At 32.9% G+C, this 17,637-nt stretch overlaps 1 protein-coding gene across 1 annotated transcript; it reads right to left on the reverse strand.

Moving 5' to 3' along the window:
* Window positions 1-2,142: 2,142 nt before the first annotated feature.
* On the reverse strand, window positions 2,143-17,172 carry LOC145760317 (uncharacterized). Its single transcript, XM_082574181.1, has 18 exons — window positions 16,282-17,172; window positions 15,828-15,893; window positions 15,318-15,380; window positions 14,568-14,649; window positions 14,296-14,425; window positions 12,339-12,442; window positions 11,144-11,443; window positions 10,218-10,331; window positions 8,687-8,836; window positions 8,165-8,303; window positions 7,563-7,694; window positions 7,082-7,234; window positions 6,362-6,512; window positions 5,832-5,971; window positions 5,316-5,499; window positions 4,417-4,597; window positions 4,124-4,338; window positions 2,143-3,263 (listed from the first exon to the last, which is right to left on the reverse strand). The coding sequence occupies exons 1-18, from the start codon at window positions 16,391-16,393 to the stop codon at window positions 3,034-3,036; spliced, it is 2,646 nt and encodes an 881-aa protein (XP_082430307.1). The 5' UTR covers window positions 16,394-17,172; the 3' UTR covers window positions 2,143-3,033.
* Between the last annotated feature and the right edge of the window lie 465 nt (window positions 17,173-17,637).

Genomic DNA, 17,637 nt, shown 5'->3' on the forward strand with positions numbered 1-17,637 from the left:
TTGTCTGTAGATTCAGTTTGCTATTTTTGACCATTTTTAACGGGTCTTAAACCCCATTTTAGACATTAGAGACTTATACTTTATACGTTATTGCCATATTATTTTGATAAGAGCACCCTTAGGAGTCGATACTTTTTATGATTAGATTTTTCTTGACCTCAGTCCCTACACACCCGTTATGCGGTTCTTCTGTCCGAATATATTTATTATTTTAGTTTAATGATAGCGAAGCTTGGACAATTTTGCTTCCATATTTTTAAATTCATTTTTTAAGTATGATTTCAAGACATTATTTAATCCTAAAAATCTTTTAAAATTGGGACTTATAAGTTTGATTATACATAAAAACAACTTTAAAATGCAAGACTTAAAATCCTATAAAAAAACAACAAAAATGCAAAGCACAAAATTTTTGTTATAGTGAGATTTAAAGCAACTAAAATAAAGCGCTAAAACATAAAAGCGACAATAATTGCTATAAAAGAATAAAGAAAAATGTAAAATTTATCTAAAGCATAGTTGATTACAAAAAAATATTTGAAAAATAGATACAAATTTATAAAAATATAAAATAAGTCAAAAAATAAGTACTGTTTTGGTATAGAAAATAACGAATTAAAAAATACTGCAAAATAATGACCCAAAAACAAAGAAATTTAATGGGTAATTATCTGTTTAAAACTATGAACAATATTTATGACACCTTTATTGTGTTTTAAAACGTTTAGAAAATTTTTACATTAAAACAATAAATGTTTCACAAAAACTAGCACTTAAGTTTCTTTTAAAAAAATTGTACGTTTATCTACAAAGTGTACAAACGATAAGTTTTAACTAAGATATACCAAACCCCAATCCATCGACCCGTTGATAAGTTTAATGTCAATTTCCCTTTTTGTTGATCTAAAAATTTTGTTTTTTTGCAAGAACAGATATCTGGTTAGCACTGCAGGCAGTTAATTTGTGAAAAATAATTAAACAAAACAAGTATATGTTGATGGTAATAAACCTTATCACTTGCAAACTAGCCCTCTTTTCTTACCCACAACCAGTTGTGCCAAAATGCAATAACATACATAAAGATTAGCATGTTTATTTAACAAAAACATTAAAGTGCTAGATTATTATTATTAAAAGCTTTTTTTATGTTACCTTGATGTGAAAGTATGCTTGATACTAAGCCATCGTTGTTGCCCTCTAGCGGACCTTCGTTCGCCTGTGCTCCTTTCACAAATCCCGTGCGGTGGCGCTGTGGAGCAGAAACACCTAAATCACGACAGGTGTTTCAAGTTGATTTTTGTAAAACAATATTGTGTAAATGGGTCGTGTTTTTTGACCTTTCGTAATGTGGGTTGAACCAGAACCTTTTTTTAACCAGTACGCTATACTACCGTATATGCTAACATTATTAATATTACAAAGACATTAAGCTAGCCCACTAGCCCACTTTCAAAGGCCTAATGTAATAAGGGGTCATATCTTACCATACAAGCTAGCCCCTTACAACGTACCAAATTTCCAACTAATTAACCAGCCTTCAACAATAGTTTAATTATTAACTTTCTTAATAGTATGAGGCTTGACATGCAAAATAATAAACAATGAGAATATGTTATTGAATTGTCTGTGTTCTAAAAATGGCAATGCCATTAAGTAGACTTTATATTAAATTAGAACATCTACAAATATACACATTGAAACTTAGTGGATGATATTTTGTTTTGTATATATTTTTATCCTCAATGTGGGAAAGTCAAATGCGCGACTTAAACATAGAGTAACATCAGTTACTCCGACCCAGTCTCAAGTTGCCTGTGGCAGTTTAGGATATTATAGAATATAATTGCCCGATAATTATGCTGCTGATTAAGTGCTGGCTCAGCAGGAGTTCATACCGTTTATATCGCCTTACTCATGGGCGCTACAGCATGAGATCAGTGGGGATTGAACTGTAGGGACTGAGGATAAAAAAATCTAATCATAAAAGTATTGACTCCTAAGGGTGCTCTTATTCGAATATAAATGCATTGATGTATAAAGTATAAGTCTCTAATGTCTAAAACAGGGTTTAAGACCCGTTAAAAATGGTCAAAAATAGCAAACTGAATCTACAGACAACATCTATTTATTAATCAAGCACGTACATCACATAATTATCCCGAAAGTTACATTACACATATACAAAAATGGTATTACACGTACACACTACAAAATCTGGTTTCTAGGTTACATACCTAGCGATAAACATAATTACGAGTACATTACACACACAAAAAACGTTTTCCGTATATCGACTACATCCTTTATTACGACTGAACAGAAAATTAGGCACAGCTTTCACTGGCTCTACATAACAAATAGCGACAATGTTTACAAGGGCACGCGAAAAATATACAATTGGACCATGTTCAATATAATAACGATTAAATTTAGAGCGTGTAACTGCCTTATGGGCGTTAGACTTGTCCTTGAATAAAGGTTAATTTGTTGGTCCCCTTTATAACCTGTATATATTTAAATATACATAAATACAGCCTCTATGAGTTTTTTCATATCAATAAGTCTTTTGTACGGTGTTTAAACCGCACGGGATGGTAGCGAGTTTGCACTGTTTCGGTTCGCCGAACGAAAGTTATTATTGCGCCTGTGAAAATGGGTTTCTTACGTATTTCTTTTGTTTGTTGAATCAATATCAGTTGATTCTGGTTAATAATGTTCTGTTTTTGGTACCCCAGTGGCCAACGCTGTATTTTATTGTCCAAGGCCACCAACAGGTCATACGGTTTTCTCGTCGTTCGGTGTGAACCGGCATCAAGTCTGGTTTGAGGCTAGGAAAGCCTTGGCATTAGAATTGATGGAGATGTTAAGCGCTTTTTTATATTAATTCATTAATTAAAATTTCTGAATAAAAAATGACAACAACATAAATTATATATACAAATACCACATCCAACACTTTGTTTATTTACACTTTTAAAGTTTGGTTTCATTTGTTTTGTTCCTTGAATTTGAACTTTCTTGATTGTTATTTTGTTAATTCGTTCTAGCAAAAATCGATTTGATTCTGGCCCAAGCTTTATCTAGCACATTGGAGTACAAAAGTGGGTTGAGTGAGCTGTTAATCGGAAAGAGAATAATAGCAGAAAACGCATAAGCAGAATCAGAAATGTAAACTCCTGAGATTTTTAAGAAAGCCATAATACAAATAGGAACCCAACAACAAAAATCTGTGAACACCAATCTCATAATCTTCTTTTGCATGACTAAAAATAAATATAAATTTCGTTAGTGAATACTATTTAAATATTGTGTAATAAATGCACAGTATTATTTTTTGTATATATCTTTATTCTTGATGTGAAAAGTCAACTTTAACCGGTTGCGTGGTGTAGTGGTAAGAACACTTGCTATACCACACATGAGGTCGTGGGTTTAATCCCCACTAATCTCATGCTGTAGCGCCCTTGAGTAAGGCGCTATAAACGGTATGAACTCCTGCTGAGCCAGCACTCAATCAGCAGTATAATTACCGGGCAATTATAATCTATAATTTCCCAAGCTGCCACAGGCAACTCGAGACTGGGTCGAAGTAACTGATGTTACTCTATGTTTAAGTCGCACATTTGACTTTCCCACATTGAAAATAAAGATATATACAAAAAAAAACTTTACAACCTAAACATAGATTAACAAACGTTACTCCAACTCAATTTCGAGTTGCCTTCGGCAGTTAAAATATTATTGATTATAATTGCCCGATATTTAAGCTGCTGGTTTATTGACTTAACTGGAATTTATACCGTTTATAGCACCTTACATTTTTTTTTGTATATATCTTTATCCTCGATGTGGGAAAGTCGAATGCGCGACTTAAACATAGAGTAACATTAGTTACTCCGACCCAGTCTCAAGTTGCCTGTTGCAGTTTGGGGTATTATATAGATTATAATTGGCCGATAATTATGCTGCTGATTAAGTGCTGGCTCAGCAGGAGATCATACCATTTATAGCGCCTTACTCAAGAGCGCTACAGCATTAGATCAGTGGGGATTGAACCCATCACCTCATGTGTAGTGTAGCAAGTGTTCTTACCACTACACAACGCTGCCGGTATATTACTTACTTCTTTTTTTTAATTCCCTTTGAGCAATAGCATTATCATTTGTAAGTTGTAGGTTCCTGCTTCCTTGTGAATGTTTGTAAATTACAACATAAGCAACAAAAATGTAAAAAAAGGTTGCAAAGTTGAAAGTCATAACAGCAATGGAAAACTGCCAAGAAAGATCTTGTTTAGTTACAAAAATCTTCGGCATACACACACTTTGAGAGCTATAATATCTAAAAAAAAATTTAATAATAATTTTAAATGTTTTTTTTTTCCAGAATTATTACATGTTTTTTTTTTGTAAAACCTACCCAAAATACTTTGATATTTGGTGGGATAAATCTGGAAACCTCTTCATTTGAATGTCTTGTAATTCTGACCATGTTTTTGCAAACTTAATTTGATCAATAATCAAAGGCGATAAGTTTAAATATTCTTCAGTTACATTTGCAGGGTAAATTTCAGTTCGAAGAATAAGAAAGTTTTGAAAATCTAAATCAATTACATTAATGTTACAAAAAGTTGATATTTTAACTAAAAAATAAACTTTAAACTAAGTTAGGGTTCACACTGTCAGCTTGGTGTAGTGGTCAGAACAATTTCTTGGGTTCAATTCCCAGTGATCTCATGCTGTAGCGTTCTTAAGAAAGGTGCCATTAACGAAATAAAATCCTGCCGAGCCAGCACTTAATCAGCAGCTCAATAATAAGATAATCTATAATATTCTAAAGTGCCACAAACAACTTAAGACAGGGTCGTAGTAAATGATGTTACTTTATTCTTTATTTATTTTTTTTGTATATAAATTTATCCTCGATGTGGGAAAGTCGAATGCGCAACTTAAACATAAAGTAACATCAGTTACTCCGACCCAGTCTCGAGTTGCCTGTGGCAGTTTGGGATATTATAGATTATAATTGGCCAATAATTATACTGCTGATTAAGTGCTGGTTTAGCAGGTGTTTATACCGTTTATAGCGCCTTACTCAAGGACGCTACAGCATGAGATCAGTGGGCATTGAACCCACGACCTTATGTGTGGTGTAGCAAGTGTTCTAATCACAACACCACACTACCGTTAAAGATTAGGTCGCACATTCGACCTTTCCATATCGAAGATGAAGATGTATACAAAAAAAACATTAGGAATAAATTTGAAAAATTTTATATTTAAAAATAAATAAAAAAACAAAAATGTTTTAAACTTGACCTTTAAAGCCAACTTCAGTTGAGTTAAAGAAAGGACTTTTAGTACGGAAATTAACTTCTGGAGTAAACATGGTTTGAAAGGCATTCGCAAGTGGTATAAATGCAAGCACAGCAGAAAAACACCAAGTCAACAAAACTGCAACAACTACATGTCTTGTTTTAGGAAAATGCAAAGATGCAAAAGGCTAAAAAAATGTTTTTTTCAGTCTGATAATTTCAATTTATTGCCTGCATGGTGTTGTAGTGGTCAGAACACTTGCTACAGTACATGAAGTCTGGTGTTCGATCCCCACTGTCCTCATGCTGTAGACGACAGTATGAACCCCTGCTAAGCCGACACTTAATCAGCCGCACAATTATTAAGCGATTATTATCTATAATATTAAACTGCCAAAGTCGACTCGAGACTGGGTCAGGGTAACTGACGCTACTCTAGGTTTAGGTAGGTCGAAAGTCGACCTTTCCACATCTAGGATAGACATATATAAAAAAAACTTAACCTTTTGTTACGATTTACCTTTAAAATACAAAAAAGACGATAGGATGTCAATAAAGCCATTGTAACTACTGAAGTCTCGCTTGACAACACAATAAGAATACCCAAGACAGTACACAAGGTGCTAGATCTCCATATTCGACTATATGCACAATATCGATCTAAAAAATCATAAAACTTTCTTTAAAATAAGTAAAGTTGTAAAAAAATTCTGTTTATATAAGTTATATATCATTTTTTTGTTTATTTTCTTGTATATATCTTTATCCTCGATGTGGAAAAGTCAAATGCGCAACTTAAACATAGAGTAACATAAATTTCTCCGACCCAGTCTCGAGTTGCCTGTGGCAGTTTGGGATATTATAGACTATAATTGTCCAATAATTATACTGCTGATTAAGTGCTGGCTCAGCAGGAGTTCATACCGTTTATAGCGCCTTACTAAAGGGCGCTACAGCATGATATCGGTGGGGATTAAACCCACGACCTCATGTGTGGTGTAGCAAGTGTTCTTACCACTACACCACGCTGCCGGTTATTCACCTACATACCTTGATAATACACCCCAACAATGGCGAGACATACTAAATATAATCCCATAAGAAAATCAGCAACTGCCAAGTTTATAACAAATATTTCGTTTGCAGATATAGATTTAGATGCTTCATTTCTTATACTCTTTATGATTCCGCCAATTACAGCCTAAATTTTTTTTATATGTATTTATTCTCAATGTGGAAAGGTTTACTTTATGACCTAAACATAGAGTAACATCAGTTACCCAGACCCAGTCTTGAGGTGCCTTTGGCAGTTTGGGATAATATAAATTATAATTGCCTGCTGATTAAGTATTTGGTTACCAGAAGTTTATACTCTTTATAAAGCCCTACTCAAGAGCATGAGAGCAACTGGGATTGAACCCAGGGCCTGATGTAGTAAAGGCAAGTGTTCTAACGAATGCATTAAGCTGCCGGTTGCACAATGCCGCATTAACATTACAACATATGGCCGGGGTTTGGTGACCATGCCATAACATACTTAAAATCTTTATGTAAACATTAATACTTTTGGCATGTTTTAAATCATTAAATTGATTTTTAAATCATTAAAGTTATTTTTTCCCGTCGCATTGTTGTAATATTAATTGTTTATCGTATTTATTATTTACTTTTATCAATGCGCGTAAAACGAAAAGAAAAATTAAAAAAATGGGCATTAGGAATAAAAAAATCAGTAAAAATTAAAAAGTATTCTTGTTCAAAAGATTTTACCAAATTTCCACAGATAGCAAAAATTCCCATAAACCAAATTCCAAAATATCTTAAAATATTATTTCCGATAAGATTTTGGGTTGATGAAATGATATCTTGTTTTGAAGGGCATTCATCTGTTCCATCTTTACAGTCAAAAACACCGTTCCCTACCTGTTTAATTACAACTTATTATTTAATCAACATAACTAGAAAAAGTGAGTTTTGAAGACAGATTAGAAGACTGTCGTAAACTACCGGCAGCATGGTGTAGTGGTCAGAACGGGGACCAGAAGCTTCGGCCGTGAGAAGCTTCGGCCAGAAGGTTCAGCCTGCAAAAAACGCTGGGGGGTCGGTGACGAAATTGCCGCGTAAAATGTCAGCTTAAGACCATATTTTACTCCACGCTGCCGGTTAAGAAGTTGACCTTCCCACATCGAGAATTAAGATATATATAATAAAAAAAAAAAAATACTCAATAAATTTAAGTTATTAAACTAACTTTTTGTCTTGGTACAAACAATGGAATTTTATTTTCACAATAAAATCTGCCATCATTGGTGCAACTTATTTCATCAGATTGATTAACACAGTTTATTATTCCATCGCAAACTTCTTGTTGACTAATAGACACCTACAAAAAAAAGTCTTATACCATGAGGTCTCAGAATTTCGACATATTTGATCATATAAAATCACTGGCAGCGTAGTGTAGTGGTCAGAGCATTTACACCACTACATTTTTTAAGGTCTTAGGTTCAATCCCCAATGCTTTCATGCTGTAGCGCCCTTCTAGTAAGGCACAATAAACCTGATAAACTCCAACTGAGCTAGCACTTAATCAGCAGCAAAATTATCAGCCAATTATATTTTATAATATTCCAAACTGCCATACCAACTTGAGACTGGGTGAGAGTAACGGTAGTTAATCTATGTTAAGGTCGTGAAGTCGACCTTTCCACATCAAATATAATTTATACAAAAAAAGGCTTACCCTATATCATTTGTCTGACAAAAAAAACGTTTTCTATCATGGCACAATTTTAAATTTTCATCATCCTTTTGATAATCGTCAACAAAATCTTCATAATGGTCGGAAATCACAATGTTATACAAAGACTCTATTTTTCCATTGCAACATTTTGCTACACCCTGTTTCTGAAGGTCCACGCAACAATTAGTTTGATTGTATGCAATTGAAGACATATTACAAGACTTTAAATTGGCATTAAAAACAGACATTCTAAAAAAATGTTTTTTATATTTTTATTCTCGATATGGAAAAGTCGAATGCGCGACTTAAACATAGAGTATCATCAGTAACTCGGACCCAGTCTTAAGTTGCCTGTGGCAGTTTGGGATAATATAGATTATGATTAAGTACTGGCTCAGCAGGAGTTTATACCGTTTATAGCGCCCTACTCAAGGGCGCTACAGCATAAAATCTCTGGAAATTAAACCCACAACCTCATGTGTGATGTAGCAAGTGTTCTTACCACTACACCACCCTGCCGATGCACTACACCACACAGGATAAAATCAGATTTAAAAAATAAAATATTATTTTTGTACATTATTTATAGGATAAAAAATAAAAGTGTAGTTTTATAACGACCATAATTTTACCTGATGTACTCATCATCTATAGGGCACTGATTTAAATGTTGTATATTTCTATAACATTGGGGACTGCATTCGTCATCAAAAAGTACGCAATCTGGAAAACCATCGCAGAATGTACCAATTTTAACGTCACATTTATCGTAAATTTCACACCTACAACCAAATTGTTTTATTTTACTTTTTTTTTGTATATATCTTTATCCTCGATGTGGAAAAGTCGATTGCGCGACTCAAACATAGAGTAACATAAGTTACTCCGACCCAGTCTCAAGTTGCCAGTGGCAGTTTGGGATATTATAGAGACTATAAATGCCCGGTAATTATGCTGCTGATTAAGTGCTGGCTCAGCAGGGGTTCATACCGTTTATAGCGCCTTACTCAAAGGCGCTACAGCATGAGATTAGTGGGGATTGGACCCACGACCTCATGTGTGGTGTAACAAGTGTTTTTACCGCTACACCACGCTGCCGGTTGAAATTGTTTTATTTTACCTTTTTAATGAATAATTCTTGTTTTTATCTTAAGTTTGACTTTACTAATTTTTTTTAAATATATCTTTATCCTCGATGTGGAAAGGTCGACTTCACAACCTAAAGGTAGAGTAACATTAGTTACCCCAACCTAGTCATGAATTGCCTTTGGCAGTTTGGGATATTATAGATTATAATTGTTTGATAATTTAGTGCTGGCTTAGCATGAGAACATTGGGGATAGAACCCAGGACCTTATGTAATGTAGTAGTGTTCTAACTAATACATTACCTGCTGTTTTTTTTTACCTTTTAATAAAAAATCCGTGGTAAAAACACTTGCCAAACCACCATAAGGTCGTTGGTTCAATCCCCACTGCTTAAGTAAGGCGTTATAAATGGTTTAAACTCCTGCTAAGCCAGCACTTAATCAGCAGCATAGTTACCCAACCTTCCCACATCGAGGATAAAGATATATACAACAAAAAAAGAAGAAAAAATTGTTTAAGTCTCAAAATTCACAATTTTTTTAAAATTGCTAAACACTTAATAAAAACTCCACCTGCATTTTTGTCCTTGTTTTAAAGCTCCAGTACACAACACCGGAGAATGGCAAAACTGAGGACTAAACATAGCATGAAAAGTAATCAAATTAAAAAAAAAACTAAAAGTTTTGAAACAAATAGGTATTATAATGTTTTGTATCTTACATGTGGTTTATACAATCATGTTTTTTGTTTTTATGTAAATTTGTCTTTGTTGTGGAAAGGCTGACATCACAGCTTAGACATAAAGTAACATTAGTTACCCCGTCCCAGTCTTAAGTTGCCTTACACAAGGGCACTACAGCATAAAAGCAGCGGGATCGAGCCCAGATATAAACTCCTCCTGAGCCAACACTTAATTAGTAGCTTAATTATCGGGCAATAATATCCCAAACTGGCAAAACTCAACTCCAGACTGAGTCAGGGTAACGATGTTACTGTATGTTTATGTCGTGAAATCAATCTTTCCACACCAGGGATAAAAATATATATAAAAAAATACTGTAAAAAAATAAATTACTTTTCATCCATTTGATTTTCACAATCCACATACCCATTACAGACACTTGTTTTGTTCACACAAGTTGTATTATCACATACGATTTCCCCAGCTTTACAGATGTTGTTTTTTATACTGTAAAAAAATAACAAAAATATTAAAATACTTTCAGTCAGGTTTTAAATGCAACATGATGTTCTGGGTTCCCAAATGTTAAAAATTTTGAATTTCTTTTCGTAAAATTGGTTATGCGATATTGCCAGATTATATCCAGCACCATGGGGTTGTGGTAGGAACACTTGCTACACCATTCATTAGGTCGTGGGTTCAATCCCCACTGATCTCATGCTGTAGCGCTTTTGAGTAAGGCGCTATAAACGGTATGAACTCCTGCTGAGACAACACTTAATCAGCAGCATAATTACTGGGCAATTATAATCTATATAATATCCCAAACTGCCACAGGCAACTCGAGACTGGGTCGGAGTAACTGATGTTACTCTATGTGAAAGTCGCACATTCGACTTTCCCACATCGAGGATAAAATATATATACAAAAAAAAAGCAAATATATACAAAAAAAGCAGAAAATGTTATTTTTACTTCTTTTTTATATAAAATTATCCTCGATGTGGAAAGGTTAACTTCGTGACCTAAACATAGAGTAACAACTGTTACTTCGAACCCAGTCTTGAGAAGTCTTTGGCAATTTGGGATATTATAGATTATAATTTCCTGATATTCATGCTGTTGATTAAGTGCTGGCTCAGCAGGAGATCGTACCGTTTATAGCGGCTTACTTAAGGGCGCAACAGCAAAAGATCAGTGGGGATCGAACCCAGGACCTCATGTAGTGTAGAAAGTAGTCTGATCACTACACCATGCTGCCAAAAAATTGTTACCTTTACTGACATGTTAAAAACATAAGTAATAAAAATTATATTTACCTAGTGTTTACATTTTCTTCTTTGTTAAAACACAAATCTTCTCCGTTTTGACAGTCGGCAATAAAATCATACAACAGAATTTGGGGTAAGAAGTATGGGTAATCACTTGAGCATTGAAACTCTCGATCATAGGAACTTATACAACATGTTCGATAAAAGCCTTCGTATATTTGGTTTCGCAAACAAATTGTTTTGTTTGGGCCGCTCTTACATAAAATTGCATCAGATCGATATGGACATTCAAAAAATAATTCTGGATGAAGATTTGAATATTCATCAAGGGTTTCATAATCATAAAACCTGTATTAAAATTAAAAGGGTGTAATACAAATTACCGTTCTAGATTATTGTGCATATTTTTGTACTGAAGTAACGTATGTTTTTTGCTTTTTTTATTCATGAATTTGATTTTGAAATTTTTCCTTTATTAATTTTTTTTTTGTATATATCTTTATCCTCGATATAAGAAGGTCGAATGCGCAACCTAAACATAGAGTAACATCAGTTACTCCGACCCAGTCTCGAGTTGCCTGTGACAGTTTGGGATATTATATATATTAGTTGCCGATAATTATGCTGCTGATTAAGTGCTGGCTCAGCAGGAGTTCGTACCGTTTATAGCGCTTTACTCAAGAGCGCTACAGATTGAGATCAGTGGGAATTTAACCCACAACCCCAAGGTGGTGTAGCAAGTGTTCTTACCCCCACACCACGCTGCCGTGTGCTACACCACGCTGCCCAAATTTCATTAATTCGTGAAAAATTTAAATATAAAAACGTTTTTTTTTTGGATATATCTTTATCCTCGTCGTGGGAAGTCGAATGCGCAACTTAAACACATAGCAACGTAACATTAGTTATTCTGACCCAGTCTCGAGTTGCCTTTAGCAGTTTGGGATATTATATAGAATATAATTTCCCGATAATTATGCTGCTGATTAGGTGCTGGCTCAGCAGTAGTTTATACCGTCTATAGCGTCTTCTTCGAGGGCGCTACAGCATAGGAGCAGTGGGAATTTTACCCACAACCCGATGGTGGTGTAGAAAGGGTTCTTACCACTACACCACGCTGCCCAAATTTCGTTAATGCGTAAAAAATTAAATGTAAAAAAGCTAAATATAAAAGCGGATTAAAAATAAAAAATTTTAAGTATTAACTTTTTATAAAATTGAAACTCAACCATTAAATTCATACTTTGAAATGTCAATTTTACTAAAATCATAGTCAAAATCATTCCCATAAACTTTCCATCCAAGTGTCAAAAGAGCAATAACCAAGTAGTAGTTCATTTTTAAACTCTAACATAACAAAAAATTTAAATTTAATTTTAAACCTTATAGTTTAGGTACAATTTTTGTTTTCAAAATAAGCAAGCAACTCTAAAGCAACTTTTTCTAACTCCCTAGACACTTGCACATATTGTCATTATATCTATGTTATGGTTTATTTATGTAATAAATTATACTGTAGGGTTTTCTTAACGTTTTAATTAAATTAATAATATTAATAGTAGGATGGTGGTTCATGGTTTATTGAATTTTGGGTTGTGGTTTGTTAATTGTATGATTTGTGGTCACCACAGGCTCTATCATAGCCTTTATTGCTAAAGTCTATAATAAACCTGACTATTTAATTAATAAATTGTTTAAGATTTAAGACTCCGTTTATCTTGAATTGCACCTAAGCTTTCTGTTTAATTTAACTTGATATTAACAAACTTTTAACTAAGGATTGCAAGTTATATTGTACATACAAATAATATAAAACAAGTACTTGATTACACTAAATGCGCAATACTAAATAAAACTAACATTACACTAAATTAATAATATGAAAATTTAAAATCCTTTTATGTATTGGCTTTTAAAGAACGTTGTTAACACTACCCAACCGTAGTCGGCTTATCATAACAACTTTTTTTTATATAGCCGGCAGCGTGGTGTAGTGGTCAGAACACTTTTTACACTACATGAGGTCGTGGGTTCGATCCCCAGTGATTCCATGCTGTAGCGCCATTTACACCTGCTGAGCTAGCACCTAATCAGCAGCTTATTTATCGGGCAATTTTATTCTATAATATCCCTGGGTTAGGGCAATAAATATTACTCTGTGTTTAAGCTGTAAAGTTAACCTTTCCAAATTAAAAATAAAAAAAAACAACAAAATAACCTATTAAATATTGAAAATACAGTTTTGAAATGTAGTTAATTTTGCTTACGAATTTTTATTAATTTAAAAAAATTTTTTTTTATTCTTGTAAAATTAATTTTTTAGTTTTCCCAATTTGTAGATGATCTCTTGTTAGAGCCTGAATCACAGAAAGACCAAAACACCTGACGAGCATTTAAAAATAAACTGAAGGTAATATATCCTTGATTTTTTACAAACTTAACATTTTTTAACCGTGTTTTTTCTAGTCTAAAAACAAAATTTTTGATTTTTAACTTCGAAAAAAAATGTTTAAAAATTGTTTGTTTTAATTTTAAACTGTTAATTTTTTATATTTATTTATTTTTAATATGGGAAGGTTTACTTCATAACCCAAACATAGAATAACATCTGTAACCGCAAATATTACAGATTTGTTGATTAAAGTGTTATGTTACAGAGTTTTGCAATTTTGTGAGTGATGTATATAGCATGTTAGTATGGTTGACACTGAATCACCAAATGGCTTTAAAACCTTTAAAAAATGTCTGTGGTACTTACAATTTAATTTTCAAAAATACTGAAAAATGATTAATAAAAAAATCAGGTTACTGTATTTTTTGTGTCACGTAGAAAGTACTAAGTAGCGTAGTGAATGTATACAAGCTAGTACTTTCTACGTCATCACAAACAGGGCTTCTTTTTTCTTTTTTTTAATTAATTTTAATTTTTTTTTAAAGTTGTATAACTTAAAAAGTAGGTAAAATTATAAAAAGTTAAAATTTTTTTTGTGTTCTGTTACACCAACTTTATTAATTTTTGAATAAAAAAATATTGCTAATATATGACTTTAAGTGTTAGCACTGCAGGATTTTATAATGTTTATAATGTCTTATTAAATAATGCTACATCACAGAATCAGTGGGAATTAAACTTAGGACCCTACGTGGTGAAACCAGGTGTTCTAACCACTACACCACGCTGCCGGTTAAATTTTCTTTACCTCAGCCCTTTCTTGTTGAATCTGCATAGCTTTTGCCAAAGTTTCAATTTTGACATTGACATCATCAGTTGATGACATCACAAGAGAATTTGAGGTGAAATAGCAGAATTCAAGAACAGATAAGCACATCCTAAAAATATTTTTCAGAAAAAAAATAAAAAAAAATTTAAATTAAAAAAAAAATTTTTTTTAAATTGAAAAATTTTAAATGTTTCAAAATTGTTAAAATTTAGTAATTTTTTTAGATTTTATTAAATGCATAAAACACTCACAATCCATGTTGTTGGTTTTCATTCAATTCAACACTTTGTTCCATTGCACTTTGCTGAGATCGGCTTATTGACGGGACTTCAACTAAAAAACAATTTATATATTTTTTTATCCTCAATGTGAAAAGGCCGACTTTACAGCATAAACATAAAGTAACATTTGTTACCCAGACCCAGTCTTAAGTTAATTTTGACAGTTGAGAATATCTTAAGTAGAACAGCCTAGTGTTCTAATTATTACACTTATACTGGCATGTATAATAGTCTCAACTTACTTTTAAAGTACTAGATTATTGTTAAAATTTTTGATCAGAATTTTGAAAAATATTAATAAATTAATATTTATTTTTCAAAAATTCACATTTTTTATATTTATTTATCCTCGATGTGGAAAGGTCAACTTCGCGGCATAACCAAAAGTAATATTTGTTAACCTTATTCAGTCTTAAGTAGGTTTTAGCAGTTTGTAATAATATTAATTACAATTGCCCGGTATTTAATAAGCTGTTTTTTTCATTTATAGTGCCTTACTAAATAGTGTTCTAACATAGAAGCAGTGGGGATCAAACTTATGACTTCATTATGTGAAGCTAAGTGATCTAATTATTATAAACTGCTGCCAATACAGTTTTTATGTACTGTATTAAATCATTAAGTTAACTTTTAACATTAAAATCAATACTGTTAAACCTTAATACAAACACATAAAAATACAGGTGAATAGCTAAAGTTTAATATAAAATTTCAACACACCTGTCATAGCTTCCTCCGAAACAGATGCTTGCAAAGTTTTTAAATTTAAATGCGAGTTTTCACCTAAAAAATCAACTTTCTAGATTAAGTATAAAATGTTTTAAAATAAAAGCTTGATCAAAATATGTTGAAGAATTTACCTAATGCTTTTTAATAGGGATGGGCTAAAATTCAAAAAACACCGACCCAGTCTTGAGTTGCCTGTGGCTGTTTGGGATATTATATAGATTATAATTGCCCGGTAATTATGCTGCTGATTAAGTGCTGGCTTAGCAGGAGTTGATACCGTTTATAGCGCCTTACTCAAGGGCGCTACAGCATGAGGGCAGTGGGGATTGAACCCACAACTTCATGTGTGGTGTAGCAAGTGTTCTTACCACTACACCATGCTGTCGGTTCAAAACTTGAAGGCACTAAAGCATGAAAAATATGAAGATTGACCTAAAGCACTGAAGCCAAGTGTTTAGACCACTACAACATGCTTCTGGCTTTATAAGTAATTTCACTAACCTTTTTTTTGATTGGCCTTTTTTGTTTCAGATTTTAAATTTTTCTTTTTTCTAAAAAACCTGAATTCTAAAAAAAAATTGTTTTTTTTTAGTATATATCTTTATCCTCGATGTGGAAAAGTCGAATGCGCGACTTAAACATAGAGTAACATCAGTTACACCGACCAAGTCTCGAGTTGCCTGTGGCAGTTTGGGATATTATATAGCTTATAATTAACCGATGTTTAAGCTGCTGATTAATTGTTGGCTCAGCAGGAGTTTATACCGTTTATAGCGCCTTACTCAAGGGCGATACAGCATGAGAGCAGTGGGGATTGAACCCACGACCTCATGGTGATGTAGCAAGTGTTCTTATCACTACACCACGCTGTCGGTTTGATAGCCTGTTACAAAACCATAAATATTCTAGAGAAAAACAAAATAAAAAATAATTTTTAAGCCAATAATTAAAATACTTTTTTCAGTTTCTTGTGATTTGCTGGTTGACGAAATATTGTCAGAAAGTAAATGGGTTCGCACCTGACAAAAATAAAAATAAACTAAGTTAATAAGATATACCGGCAGCATGGTGTGGTAGTCAAAACACTTTTTACACTACATCTGGTCCTGAGTTTAAACCCCACTGCTCTCATGCTGTAGCGCCCTTGAGTAATGCGCTATAAACGGTATAAACTCCTGCTGAGCCAGCACTTAATCAGCAGCATAATTACCAGGCAATTATAGTCTCTATAATATCCCAAACTGCCACAGGCAACTCGAGACTGGGTCGGAGTAACTTATGTTACTCTATGTTTAAGTCGCGCATTCGACTTGCCAGATCGAGGATAAAGATATATACAAAAAAAAAAAAAAAAATTATTTAACAAAATCAAAATACTAACACACAAAAAAATATTGGATATTTTAAATCCTCAAAATTCAAAGTTTTACAGTTTAAAACAGTGATTAAAATTTTACTATTTAATTATTGAACTTTGTTTTACAGAAGTGTAATAAAAAAAGCATATACATAGTACATGCTGAAATCTATTATAAATCAGTTAATTAATGAGATAGAATCAAATAAAATTGCACAAACAAAAAACAAAAATTACATTTTATTTATGATTTCGAAAATATTGCAAACAAAAAATTTTTATTAATCTTATCTTGAACTTTTATATATAAGTGATTTGTAAATTTTTTATAAATAATAAAGAATTTAAATGTCTATTGTAATCAGTACTCTTTAAAATTGTGACATTTTATCGGAAATTTTTTATTTTGTAAGGAATGGCTTATCGTTGATGAAGTTATCGAACATGGCATATGCATAGGTGGGTGCCCACTGTGGGACCATATGACCAGCTCCCTAAAAATTAAATATTATATTATATAGAAGCTTAAGTATATGCATAGTCAAAAGGATCAAGAATTTGTAGCATCCCTGAAACAATGTTCTATGGTATTAATTTCGTAATTCAAAAAAGCAATATCGTGGTATAGGACTGGCAGCGTGGTGTAGAGGTTAGAACATTTGCTACACGACATAGGGTTGTGGGTTCAATCCCCACTGCTATTATGCTGTAGCACCCTTAAGTAAGGTGCTGTAAACAGTATGATCTTCTGCTGAGCCAGCACTTAATTAGCAGCATAATTATCGAGCAATTATAATCTATAATATTCAAAACTTTCACAGGCAACTCGAGACTGGGTCGGGGTATCACATGTTTCTTCATGTTTAGGTCCCGCATTTGATCTTCCCACATCGAGGATAAAAACATATATAAAAAAAACATTGATTGGACACTGACAGCAGGACATGGTGGAAC

Source organism: Corella eumyota, chromosome 7 (genome assembly GCF_963082875.1).
Source record: "Corella eumyota chromosome 7, kaCorEumy4.1, whole genome shotgun sequence".
NCBI lineage: Eukaryota > Metazoa > Chordata > Ascidiacea > Phlebobranchia > Corellidae > Corella > Corella eumyota.